The 13,931-nt window shown below is 47.3% G+C and overlaps 1 protein-coding gene across 2 annotated transcripts in view; it reads right to left on the reverse strand.

The window, feature by feature from the left end:
• Nucleotides 1-505: 505 nt before the first annotated feature.
• Zmynd12 (zinc finger MYND-type containing 12) overlaps nucleotides 506-13,931 on the reverse strand; it is a 33,571-nt gene continuing 20,145 nt past the window's right edge. Inside the window, exons 4-9 of one of the 2 annotated variants that reach the window (XM_085686489.2) lie at nucleotides 9,677-9,846; nucleotides 6,804-6,845; nucleotides 6,322-6,444; nucleotides 4,788-4,899; nucleotides 3,219-3,364; nucleotides 506-810 (exon numbers count right to left, since the gene is read on the reverse strand). In XM_085686489.2, the coding sequence (XP_085542615.1) occupies nucleotides 688-810; nucleotides 3,219-3,364; nucleotides 4,788-4,899; nucleotides 6,322-6,444; nucleotides 6,804-6,845; nucleotides 9,677-9,846 (716 nt within the window). In that variant the 3' untranslated portion in view covers nucleotides 506-687. The remainder of the gene's footprint in view (nucleotides 811-3,218; nucleotides 3,365-4,787; nucleotides 4,900-6,321; nucleotides 6,445-6,803; nucleotides 6,846-9,676; nucleotides 9,847-13,931) is intronic. The other variant, XM_048434583.3, reaches the window with a different exon arrangement.

A 13,931-nucleotide genomic window follows, 5' to 3' on the forward strand; every position in this document is an offset into this window, starting at 1 on the left:
CTCAGCATTAAAGGTCTTTTTTTGGGGGGGGCACTCCTCTAGCCAGTACAGATGCTCATGCCTGCCTGCTTCAAATGGCATCTCAGCCAGGTATCTTACTGGGACTCCCTGACGTCTATGCTGTGTCTTGGTTTTCTGTCTCCCATCCTTTGTGGCCCTCTGTTTCACTTTCACTGCAGTCTTTTCCCGGTTGTTTTAATCCATTTGTTCATTCTTAACTATTTTAAATTATTTTCTCAATGATTGCTCTAGGGATTATAATGGATTATTCTTTCCCACAGTCTGCCTCTGGTTAATGCTAACTTAATTCCGGGGTCAGAGAAACTCTGCTCCAGTATAATCTATCCCCCATCCCCTCACTTGGTGAAGAACTAGGAAGCACACACATCGTGGAGGAGCGGGGAGGCTTGCAGGGAACATGATGAACTCTTTACAGTTTAATCACAACACCATTTTAGGATGTAACTACACATCACCCAAAGCCACAGATTAGCCAAGGGCAAGCCATGATAAACAATAGCTTTATTGACTACTGTTCCCAAAGCTCTATACATCACATGCTAATAGGATCACTGTCCCTCGGAAAGTCCCAGGGGAGGAGCGGAAGCAGACCAGAGGCCCTCTGAGCATCTCAGAGGAGCGCATCAGTCAGTCCTCAGCCCCCAGGGCACCACCAGCTCCTCCTCTCTAGGTGATGGGCTGCTCTTCCTCGGTGGAGATGATACTCAGTAACTCTTGAATAACCCTTTGCTCCTGCACGCTAAGATGCTCTTCGGCTAGACTGAGGGCTCTCGTGGCATATTCCTTTGCCTAAAGCAGAATTTCCATGGTAAGTGGAGGTGGTGCCAAGAAAGAATATCAGTAAGAAACTGAATTTGTGGTTAGCTCAGAAACTGGGTGGGGAACTGGTCACCTTCTCTCACTAGCCACTGAGCTCCACAGAAAGTTCAGAGCCAGGTACACCTCCTCAGCAAGATGAGAAGTGGGGAGGGTCTCCAGCCAGGGACCAGAGTCGGGAGATAGAGAGGTCAGCGGTGTCACGAGTAGATTATCCCAGAGACCCTGGGGCCCAGAGGTTTGGGCAGAGGCTCCACAGGATCTCTAGTTTAGGGCAGTCTCTGGTTCCTATTTTCTCCACCCTTCCTTCTAAACACTGTTAATCGAGCAGCTGCAATCTGCCAGGAACCAACCATACAAAGAAATCCATGTCCTCGTGAAACTCACACAGCAGGGAAGAAAATAAGCACAGTGAATAGTAAAAGAGGACAACAGCCCTGCCTGTCCTGGAACTAGATCTTGTAGACCAGGCTGGCCTTGAACTCACAAAGACCCACCTGTGTTTGTCCCCCAGTGCTAGGATTAAAGGTGTGTGGCACCACCACCTGACTAGACAGGCTTTTTCATAGCCCAGGCTGTTTCAACTTCTGATCCTACTGTCTCTATCTCCTGAGTGCTGAGATTATGTGTGCACCACCTCATCCATACTTATGACAGAATCTTAATCAGTAATGTATGTCAAAGAACCAAAGAAAGCAGGAAAGAGGTATCAGAAGTATTAGTGTTGGTAGTGGATGTCCTGGTTAGGCCCCCTCCCCTTTTTGAGACAGGGTTTCTTTGTGTAACTCTGGCTGACCTGGAACTCACTCTGTAGACCAGGCTGAGCTCAAACTCAGAGATCTGCCTGGCTCTGCCTCCAGAGTGCTGGGATTAAAGGCGTGCACCACTGCTGCCTAGCTGTCCTGGTTTTTTATTGTAGATTTGACACAACCTAGGGGATCTGGGGAGGGAGAAGCTCATTTGAAGAATTGCCACGATCAGGCTGACTTGTGGCCATGTCTATGAGAGACTGTCTTGAGTGGCAATAGGTGTGGGGGCGCAGTCCACAGTGGGCAGCACCATCCCTGTGCCGTTGGGCCTGGGTTATATAGGAGCATGAGCCAGTAAGCATCCTTCCTCCATGGCATCTGCTTCCGTTCTTACTGACTTCCCTCAGTGACAGACTGTGACCTGGAAGTGGAAGTCAAAGTAAACCCTCTCCTCCCCTCAGGTTGACTTTGGTCATGATGTTCATCACAGTGAGGAAGCGAATGGGGAAATGGGACTTGGCAGGTGCAGACAGGGAAGAAGGACGTGAAGGGGATGAGTTGTTAATCTCAGCATACAGACAGGCCCTTTCTGTCTAAGCACCTTCAGGAGCCCTAACATCCTTAGCACGCTTTGGAACAATGACTTCCCCCTAAAATGCACCCTGACCTATAGAAAAGAGGTTTTAGACGATGACAATTTGGAGATTCTCTGGAAATATTTCCCATTCTCTATTTCTCCCAGAATTTCAGGATTAGCGCCCCTCTCCTGTGCCCCAGTGTCCCGAGCTTCAGTGTCATTCTCTTCTGACCGGACCGAGCTCCTCCAGACCCTTCCGAGGCACCAGGCCCTGTCCTTAGCAGAAGGTGTGGAGGGAAGGGAGGGGGAAGGAGGATGGAGGAGCAGCGTGGAGCCCACACTGCCCATTGCACGTCTGCTCTGTTTCCCTTACAGCAAGCTTTACTGTCTGAGATGATACTACACTTTCCCATGCCTATCTGATGATGGTAGCTTCCCTTTCTCCAGAAGTCCGAGGTTCTACAGAGAAGTAACTTGTTTGGTTGTTTGCTACTGTCTTTCCCATTCTTGGCAGAAAGCCTTTTAAGTGGTAGATGCTCAATAAATATTTGAATGGATGAATCGGTCAATAGCCCGAAATAGACCGCTTACTGTCTATAAGACATTGGGAAAATAATCAAGCCTTTCTGTGCCTCAGTCTCCTTATCTATAAAGGAGAGGTGAGAATTAAACATGACAATCATGTGATGGGCTTCAGCCAGTATTTGGCATCCTTTTTAACAGCTGCATGGCAGTTCCTGTCTGCCTAAATCCCCACAGCAACAGGGAGCTAGGACACAGCAGCCACTTCCGTCTCCACCAGCATCTTCAGAACCTTCCTGGATGCATCAGGTTTTCAGGCACTACCCCCACCCCCACCCCCACTCAGTTCCTCCACACAGCCCTGGGAAATCCCCCCACAAGAGAAGAAATCCAGAGTCCATTACAAAACCAGACTGGCAATGTCATAGAGTGAAGCCTTGCCCAGGGGTAGCAGGCAAGACATAGTTGACCTGAACTGCTAGATGCTTTGCTCTGCTACCTCCCCATTTAGACAGCTTTTCTGGGAAGCTTACCTTTGAACACTCCAACATTAGATAGTAAAGCATGCTCAGGGTCTTTAGAACAAGGACGGTTTTTTGGGGTGCTTTGTCAGAGGTAGATTCTCGAATGCTTAGAATTGAAGTTAAGATCTGAATGGCTTCTGCCTCCTGGGCTTCATCTGCATTGGAAGAGGAGGAGAGGAACACAGACCTTGGAGGCTGCTGAGGGTTGGCAGTGGAGTTAAGAGCTGGCTGCTTGGGACATGCTGCATTTGTCCACACACCCCTGTCCTTGCCCTAGACACTTGGCTGTGTCCTGCTGCGGTCTCCTCAAGGGTTCCAGTGGAAACGGGGTGCTGCACAGTGGGAATGCCAGAAGTCAGGGAAGAAGAACAGCTTGCTACAGCTCTCCAGCTCTCTAGCAGGCAGTATTGGAGTGACCACAGCCCCCGAAGCTGCTAAGGATTCTATTTCAGAGGCTGAAATCTCCTGTAGTCCTAACACAGGGAATCTGTCAGTCACCACTGGAGCTGCAGCAGCCGAGTTCCTCCCACAAAGGTCAAAGGCAGCCGGTCTGTTCCCCACTAAGTGTGTTTATTTCCCTGAGCTTGTTTTCTTTGTTTGTTTTGTTTGATTGAAATATGTATTCAACTGCTATGTAGCCCAGGCTGGCCTTGAACTTCTATCCCCCTACCTCCACCTCTAAGTGCTGAGATTATGGGTGGGTTCTTCACAGAAGTTTTCGTTCCTGTATTGGTCACCATTTGTTGTACAGTTATGATGGGCCTGCTCTTAAGAGAACATGTTTAAGTGACAGGCTTAAAGAAAAAGGCACAGAGGACATATGCATGATGCTAAGTGTGGCTGCCCATGCGTGGCTATATTCCTACTACAACATGAACCACTTTCCTGATGGGAAAACCGGATAATGTTACTACATTTCTACACCTCATCTTAAAATCTTGCCTTCGAAGTCACCCTTCAGTGCTGCCCACCTCTCCTTACTCCTCATTCTGGGACTTCTCACAGAATTTGTGCTTAGAATGCCCTTTGCTGCTGCAGATGGGCTCGGTATCACCTGCACTGAGGGTGACTTTTGAGTGGAAAACAGATTCCCCATCTCTTTACCATCTCAAAGGACATGGCCCAATACAGTGCTACCCAGTAAGCAGCCCATGGCAGGCATGAGGAGGGAGATAGACCAAGTCTAACCCTACTGCTCACCACCCTGTGAAGGATGAGGACAGGGTGTTAGGAGTAACCAACAAAGCACCTTCGTTCTACACAGAGCGTCCCTGGGTTATGTACCATGGAGGCACAACAAATAAGAAACAGATACAAAGTAGAAACCAACATGGTCTAATGGGGTCCCCTTTTCCCTAAGTCTGCCCTCATCAACCTCCTAAGGATTGTGTGTGATGGCAGGGATCTGAATTCTTCCTGACATTGGTACAAGCTCCTTGAGCCCATTGTCTCCATGTTTCTCTCCATCTTCAAGATGGGTAAGGTGGCAGCAATGGGCTCTGTCGGAACACAGAGGCAATACCTGAGTGTTAGAGGGGAAAAGTCATCGCTCCACTCGTTGAGAGACCTGTCACTTACCCAGACCGGTGTCATTCACAAACTGTTTGCCCAGTAAGTCTATTTGTTGGGAACGGGCCTGTAAGAGGACTTGATAGTGATTATTCAAATAGGTATACCAGATATCCGAGACCTGTAGGGAAAGCAGGGCAATCAGACCAGCAGGCCAGCCAGTTGGGAAGCTGCTGTTCAAGGCTAGGTTTCCTGTTCAAGTGCATGCGAGCAGAGTGAGCCCTAGGAGTCCAAACAGGCCTAGTGCAAATGCATAAGACAAGGGCTGGGCAGGCTCATCAGGGGCCCTGCCAGAGTCTCAGGTCAATGGCTACTGTTATGAAGCACATACTTACTACTCCCATTTACATGTGAATAAACTCAGGCTTAGAAAAGTTACCAACACACTTAACTTTTGGAAAGAGCTCACAAATGGCATAGCCCGGCTCCATACCCAGGTCTGACTGACTCCAAAGTTCACTGGTGTTCAGCTACGCCTAAATGCCAGTTTTCTTTTCCAAGAGAGGGTTTGTCTGTGTATGGCCCTGACTGTCCTGGAACTTGCTCTGTAGACCAGGCTGGCCTTGAACTCAGAGATCTAACTGCCTCTGCCTCCTGAGTTCTGGGATCACAAGTGTGTGCCACCACTGCCTGACCCAAACACCTTTTTCTAAGAAATGGTGTGAAATAGAAATCCACAGTCGCCGTGTGACAGCCTCGGTCATAGCGGCTCCTAAGTGAGGGATTACTGGATGACTAACTGGCGTGTTCGTATATTGGGAAGTTTTTACACAGAAAGAGTTCGGAGGCGGGAGAGACAGCTCGGTGGACAAAGTGCTTGCTACTTTGCATGAGGACCCGAGTTCAGATCCCGGCACCCACTGAAAACAGAAAATGCACAAGGTGGGCCTCTTGGTGCCACAACACACGAGAGGTCAGAGGACAACTTTTAGGAGCTGGTACTCTCCTTCCATCACGTGGGTCCTGGATTAAACTCAGGGTCAGGACTGCTGGCATCATTCTTTACCCACCAAGCTAGTCACCCAAAGAATTTCTAAAGCATTTTCTTGTTCTTTGGCCCTTTGCGAGGACAGTGCAGCCATAAGTATCCCTTCAAAGTTCTTCCTTCAGCCAGGCCACAATGACACACACATTTAATCCCAGAATTTGGGAAGTAGAGGCAGGTGGATCTCTGTGCGTCTGAGGCCCACCTGGTCTACACAGTGAATGAGTAGTTACCAGGACAGTCAAGGCAACACAGAGAAACCCTGTCTTGAAAAAATAAAATAAAATAAAGTTCTTCCTTTTCTGTTGTATACCTCCATATGACTGCCTCGCTGGCTGTGTGACAAGGGTGTGGCAGAGCCTGTCATAAACTCTGTTTCTCCATGAGTTGCTCTACAGATGCTAAGGATTAGCCCATTTTAGTGAAGTATCCTGAGGATTAGGCTGTGTAAGCTGATGCAAGTCAATCCATCTCTGAGAATCTCAGCAAAGACCTGACTCTCTTTATAAGATGCCAGGTCTAAGTATCAGTGCTAAGTTCCTCCACTCCCCAGCTCACCTTTGTGTACAATGTGTCTGCCAGCTCCATTTTGTTAAGACCATGGAAGACATTGGCCAGGTGGAAGTAGCCTCCTGAGGTCCTGATGTCTTCTGTTCCAAATGCACAACTGGCAAAATAAATCTATTGCAAGAGGAAGAGAAAGGATGCTTGAGTTCCCCCTGAAAACTAAGTGAATGATCATGCAGAAAAAGACCTTTACTACAGCCCGCTGTGAAAATGGACTAGGGACCCAAGAAAACGTTTCTCCAAAGGATACATGAATGCCTAATAAGCATGTGGCAAATGCTAAACACTGTCATTCGAGAGATGCCAAACAAGGTCACAGTGTCTCATCTCTCTTCACAGCCTGAACAACGGCTGTCTTCAGAAGGAGAAAGGGGCAAGTCCAGTGAGGGAAGAGAAGCCCCAGACATGGCTGAAAGGGATGAGGAATGGCGCAGCCTCTGGGCAGCGGGCAGGCAGATCTTCAAAAGGCTAACCGTGGAGTTGTTGTGTGGCCCAGGAATTCCTCCTCTGGGTACCTTCGAAGAGAAATTGGGCATGAGTGTCCACACAGAGACTGGTTCACAAACATCTGGCACAGTCATTCCGCACAGTCCCAGAGCAGAAACACCCATCATCTCAAGCGTGGGTAATAACGTGGCCCAGACAGAGTGGCCTGGTCCTTGACACTAGAAGGGAGCAGCTGTTGCTCACACAGCAACATGGCAGACTCCAAATGCCAATCAAGGTGAAGAGTCTGTGGAGACAGGCTGGCTGTCGGGGCTGGGGTTGAATGAAAAATGACTGCAGATGAAGATGAGGGCTTTCTTTGGAGTGGTGGGGAAATGTGTCAAAACGCTTGTGCAGCTCTGTAACTGCACAAAGACTTATTGAAGAGCACATATGAAAATGGATGATTTTGTAGTTTGCACGTGAAGTGTGTGGTGCGGGAGAATTATCTGTATTCTGTCAATCATGTTTTAAATAAACGCTGATTGGCCAGGCAGGAAGTATAGGTGGCTCAACCAAACAGGAAATAGACAGGGCTATGAGAACAGGAGAAGGCTAGGAAGGAGGAAGCTCATTCCTCCATTCCTGCCCAGACCACAGAGAAGCAAGATGTAACCTGCCCGGCTGGAAAAGGTACTGAGCCACATGGCTAACACAGACAAGAATTATGGGTTACTGTAAGATGTAAGAATTAGTTAATAAGACTGAGCTAATGGGCCAATCAGTTTATAATCTTATGGAGACCTCTGTGTGATTTTATTTGGGACTTGCCGGTTGTGGGGTACCAGGCAGGACAGAAACCCCAACAAGCAGGCCCCTCATGTTACAAGTGTGTGTGAAAGAAAAGGGAGAGGGCTGGAGAGATGACTCAGCAGTTAAGAGCACTGGTTGCTCTTCCAGAGGTCCTGAGTTCAATTCCCAACAACCACATAGTGGTTCACAAGCATCTGAATGAGATCTGGTGCCCTCTTCTGGCCTGTAGGCATACAGAACACTATATACATAATTAATTTAAAAAAAAAGAAAGAAAAGGGAGAAACGTCTGGATGTGACATCAAACATCTGTAATCCAAGCATTCAAGAGGCTGAAGCAGGAGGGTGGTGAGTTCAAGATCAACCTGATGTATATAATAAAAGCTTGTCTCAAAAAATATATCTAGAGATAGTTGTGGCATGGACCTTTAATCCCAGCACTTGGGAGGCAGAAGCAGGTGCACCTCTGTGAGTCTGAGGTCAGATGGTATACATAGTGAGACCCTGTTCAAAACAAAAACAAACAAAAAATGACAAATATATATGTGTGTATATATAGACAGACAGACAGATAAAGGTTGAAGATTTAGCCTAGTGGTCCCCAGTGCTAAAGTAAGCATGTGTGTGTGTGTGTGTGTGTGTGTGTGTGTGTGTGTGCGTGCGCACGTGTGTACGTGCACATTGCATGTTCACACACTCAAGAAACTTGGGCTTGATCTAATTCCTAATGTGTGCTTCAGCACAAGACAGAATGTGCCTCTGCTTAATTAACTGAAGGAAGTGGAGAGTAGAGAACAAACATAAATGAAGAAAAGTTGCCAGGCACAGTGGTGCACACCTTTAATCCTAGCATTCAGAAGGCAGAGGCAGGTGGATCTCTTTGTGGTCAAGGCCAGCCTCATCTACATATCAAATTCCAGGACAGCCAGGGCTATGAAGTAAGACCCTCTCTCTTTTAAGGAAAAAAAAAAAGTATTGGTTAAGGACTTGGGTAGAAACATATGACGCCTTAAAGAGCTGCCTGAGGTTAGGTTAATGGAAAAGTTACTGGACATGTGGAAGGGTTACAAGAACAAGAGGGCTAATGAAGCATCGGGAACGGTGATGGCAAGGAACTATTACCATGTCTACACCTCAGAAAACAGAGGAGCTGGCGGGAATAACAAAGACCAGCCAGAGCTAGAGCTGTGACTGCTGGACAGGAGCTGTATCCCACAGGACAGCCGACTGTTTCTGCCAGAACTGCCCCCCCCCCGTATCTCCCACCCTCCTCTCCCCTCTGCGCCTCCCTCTCTTCCATCCTTAGCAAAGTCAGACAACAACGGCATCCAGGATGACCATGAAGGACAGTCTCCCAGGGCAGAGAGTTGCACAGAAGATAGCCTCGAGGTCCAGGGATCATCTAAGGCAGAGACAGCAGCCAAAGGGAAGGTTGTTGGAGGAGAAGTGGGTGGCGACACTACAGAAAGATCCATGGAGATTGCAGAATGACCCAACCTAATCTGGAATTCAGGTGCAGGAACTCTGTCTGATATTATTTTCCTATCCAAAAATTCTACAAGAACTCCCCAACTTGAGAAGAACAGCACGTCCCTCCTCCTATCTACCATCTGCACGGCTTTAGAGATTGTAAGTGCTTTCTTATAGGTCTAGCTCATTTAAATTTAATAACCACACTCTGAAGAAGCAATGTTAATATTCTTTTAACAAATGGCCACAAAGTCCAGTGCATACAGTCTTCTATTATTAATCTCTGCAATGCACTGATGTGGTTGGAACCATTTTATGAATTGTGTCTCACATCTGAAAGAAAGGTTAAATTACTTGCCATAGAACAAGCAGAGCTGGGAACAGAATCACCACCCTTCTCCTAGCCAGTGTGCAGCTCTCTCTTCCCAGGTTAGCCACAAACAACCGACACCCAGGGAAGGTGGGTTTGCATAGCCAGGAAGTAGAAAGGTTTGAACTGGGGTCATTAGAACTGAGTTTCTACTGCTGCTCCCGAAAGGGTCAGTGTGAGCAGTACTGTTAGAGAAATGCTCAGGTAAAGAAACACTGAACGGAACTGTCCTGGGAAGCATCCAAGGTCGCAAGGGTGCTTGCTCACATCATTAGCCAGATGGTATCGGGCTTCCTCATGGTTCTCCTTGGCCATGTAGAGAAGGCCCAGGTTCCGGTGTAGTAAAGAGTGAGTTGCATTACTACAGTCAGTTGACTTGAGGACTGTCCACCGGGCTTGGGATAGATATTCTTCAGCCTGCACTATCCGGCCCAGACCTGCCAAAAATCAGTTAGAAAAGATGTTATAAGTCAGGTAGGGTGGTGCATGCCTTTAATTCCAGCACTCGGGAAGCAAAGACGGAAGGATCTCTGTGAGTTTGAGACCAGCCTGGTTTACATAGAAATATCCTATCTCAAAAAAAAATTCCTTCATAAATAAATAAATAGGTTATAATTCAATTTTTAAATAAAGAATAAACCATGAAATATGAGTTGTCATATGCTTATTTGTTCATTGATACAAATATTTATTGGTGCTACAAAGTTGCTCATAAATGTTCTTATCAGTCTATTCATAGCAAATGTTCATCAGTTGCTAAGCAAATCCTTACCCATGAGTAAACTGTGATCAGTCATAAAAACTGCCATCCATGGCCTGGATCCCTGCTACAGAGTTTGAAAACAACATGCTATGGTGTAGGAGGGTCTTCTTTCTATGTGTTGCTTTCATTGGTTAAATAAAGAGACTGCCTTGGCCTTTTGATAGGACAGTAGCTTAGATAGGTGGAGTAGACAGAACAGAATTCTGGGAGGAAGAAGGCAGTGTGGCAGACGCCATGGCTCTCCTCTCCTAGATGGATGCTGGTTAGACTCATGCCGGTAAGCCACAGTCAAGTAGCGATACACATTAATGGGGATGGGTTAAACTAATATGTGAGAGTTAGCCAATAAGAGGTTAGAACTGATGGGCCAGGCAGTGTTTAAATGAATACACTTTCCATGTAATTATTTTGGGTAAAGCTAGCCAGGCAGCCAGGAGCTGGGCGGGACAAAAAGCAGCTCACTCCCCTTTTATAACACAGTAAGTGAAAGAAGCCAGACACCAAAAGACACATATGGCCAGATTCTGTTAATGTGGAATGTCCAGAACAGGCACATATACAGGGGGCACTGTGCTGGGAAATAAAGGTGTGTACCATCATTCCAGGTTTATACCAAGCTTTTAAAAATATTTATTTTTAGGGCTGAGTGGTGGAAGTACATGCCTTTAATCCCAGCACTCGGGAGGCAGAGGCAGGTGGACTTCTGAGTTCAAGGCCAACCTGGTCTATAAAGAGAGTTCCAGGACAGCTGAGGCTACACAGAGAAACCCTGTCACAAAAAGTCAAAAAAAATTATTTTGATTATTCCTGTGGGGGTGGTATGTGCATATGCATATAGGTTCCTGAGGATAAAATCAGGTATCAGGTTCTTGGAAACCACAGGCAGTTATGACTCATCTGACAAAGTTGCTGGAAACTGGAGTCTTCTGCAAGAGCAATATACATATACATACATACATATATACATATATGTATGTATATTTCATTTTGCTTTTCCTAGTTCTTCTCAAGAAGGCAATGCTAAAGAAGATGTCCCAAGGCCAAGTGTAACTGCGTCTAAACAAATATCAGTCCTGAAGGCAAAGGCATACTTGGAGAATGCACCGAGGCTGCAGGTTCAGAGAGCTGGACAGGATAACAAGCAGTGGGGCTCCAGCCCATGGGGTCTTCGTCAGAGATCACACTGTGCCCTATGAGTGGGTCAGTCCAGGCATGCTGTGATCTCACAGACCGTGCCTTCCATGATGGGTGGGTGGTGTTGTGGAGGTGTGAAGGAAGTGAGACTCTCCTGAATGGTGACTTTACAACATATGCAATAGAAGAGACCAGTGATATTTGTGTGGAGAGTGAGACCACGGCTGACATTAGTTAGTGTAAACCTGGACACATTACATTATACGGGGAGATTCTGTGGGACCTGGTGATGGAAGCAAAGGATGACAGAAGTAGCAGTCTCTTGAAGGAACTCAGGACATGGCTGCCCCATACCAGCCAGCCCGTCTGAACCCACGACAAGTTGGCCAGCAATTCTGGGCAACAGTTATCAGAGGAGGAAACTTCCTTCCCGTGAGGTATTCTGACCTAGCTTTCTGAGTCCCCACCACTGCACCCCATTTTAGTGCCTGTACACTGAACTAAGCATGGTCACTGATTGCAAGGTCAAGCAAGGTGAAGTCCACAACAAACCAACCACGAAGGGCTTTAGAGGAAGCAAACACAAACATACAGTTGCCACAATGAAGCAGGAAGGGCCTAGTCTGGATCATTAGCGACACCTCTCTGTGAGGGTAGCTGAGCAGATACCTGGGAGTTGGACAGAAACCAGCAGTGTGGAAAAGGAGAAGAGAAATCTCCAGCCTTAGGTCAGAAGCCCCCACTCCACCAGGAAAGGAGTGAAAGGCACGAGCCCCTTCTCCTGTTATGGCTTGAACAGAACATGCAATGTCCTCCTCAGGCTCATATTCTGCCCCCAGCTGGATGCTATTTTAGTGGTAACTTTGAAAGGTAACACAGAGCAGGAAATGGGCCACTGTCTGCCATGAGGAAAACTGCTCTGCTCCGCTTTGTCCTCCCTACCACGTGGACTGAACCCTGTGAAACCATGACCAGATCAGTCCTTCCTCCCTTCCTGTCCCTGCCAAGCGTGACGGTCACACTCTATCATGTGGACAGCAGAGGTACAGGGCAGCTAGGGTGCCTTCCTTCTCTTTGAACTATCACTGCTAATGGCATCCCTCATTAATTCAAACTTTCAAGTTTTAGTGAAAAAAAGAAAGGGTAGAAAGACAGAAAAAGAGAAAATACTGAAAGAAAAGAAGAAGAAAGGGTGACTGTCTGCGAAGTTTCCACTTCAGGCAGGAGTCTCTAGGAGGAAAGGAAGCATGTGTGAGAGGAATGAGACTTCTCCAGCCCTGTGTTGAAAGCCTCCATTTCAACAGCACTTTCGGCTTCTAAGGCACTTTCAGGATTATGTCTATAGACTTAATCCCCAGAGCATCTCATGAAGAGGTCCTTGGACTCAACAGCGTCCTTCATGGAGCTGTGCGGTACCAGAGCAGTATTTTTTGAGTACTCTCTCTGCCCTGTACTGTGTGGGTGTGAGAACCTCATGCCAGGATGGATCTGGTTCTCATGAGTCCAGTGGAGGAGAGAGATTGAGAGGAATCTCATCAATAAGTCTATGAGTAACAATGGAGCGAGTGCTGGGGGCAGGGGTAGGGGTGGGAGTGGAGACATGTTACTAAGTGATGATTAAGAAAGAGGCACAGGGAGAGTGAGCTAGCCTCAAGCAGACAGCATGAGGTCTACATCTAGGACCCACATGAGGGCCCTGGCATACATGCTTGTGAACACACACAAATAAGTTTACTTAAAGTTAAAAACAGACAAACAATGGGCTGGAGAGATGGCTCAGAGGTTAAGAGCACTGACTGCTCTTCCAAAGGTCCTGAGTTAAATTCCCAGCAACCACATGGTGGCTCACAACCATCTATAATGAGATCTGGTGCCCTCTTCTGGCCTGCAGGATACATGCAGGAAGAACCCTGTATATTTAATTAATAAATAAATCTTTAAAAAAAAAAAAACAAAAAAGCAAAGTCCCAATTTAGTCTAGGGGTTAAGGGAAGGCTTCCAGACCAGAGAACAGAAAACTTGACCTGAGACCTAAGGGATAACAAGGAATTGATTAGGTGGAAAGGAGGGAAGAAGGGAGGAGGAAATAGAGACTTCTAAAATAAAGAATGGCCCCAAGGACTTGAGAGAAGGTCTCTGTAACTAAGAGAGAGAAAAGAACAGGAGAGAACCCCAGACTGCTGTGGGAGTTTGTCTTCTTGGACATGTAACGGGATCCTATTGGCTGGTGGAGCTGAGACTGAAGAAAAGCCATGGAAGACCTGGAGAGAGCAGTGAGCGAGCAGGTGGGAGATGGTGGCTTACATGGCTTTCTCATAGCCACGTCGGGACACACAGAGCCTGGGCTGTATCTCCTGGTCTGGTGTTCTTTCTACTGTCTAGAATGGGGTGTGAGATCTGAGCAGGGTGCAGAGAGCATTCCTGTAGGTACAAGGCCTGGTACAGGGAGCCAGAGCCCAAATGACTAAGGACATGCATGCAGGAGACTCAGCCCCAGAGTGGGGAGGCAGAGCCCACACAGGCAGGGGGAGCATCTTTTTTGGGGTGGGGAGCTTAGACTGGAGAAAACCGGTTAGTTAGGTCCTGGGAGCCCATTATATACAAACACGTCAATGACTGTGGATG

This window comes from Myodes glareolus, chromosome 3 (genome assembly GCF_982192425.1).
Source record: "Myodes glareolus chromosome 3, mMyoGla1.1, whole genome shotgun sequence".
Classification (NCBI taxonomy): Eukaryota; Metazoa; Chordata; class Mammalia; order Rodentia; family Cricetidae; genus Myodes; species Myodes glareolus.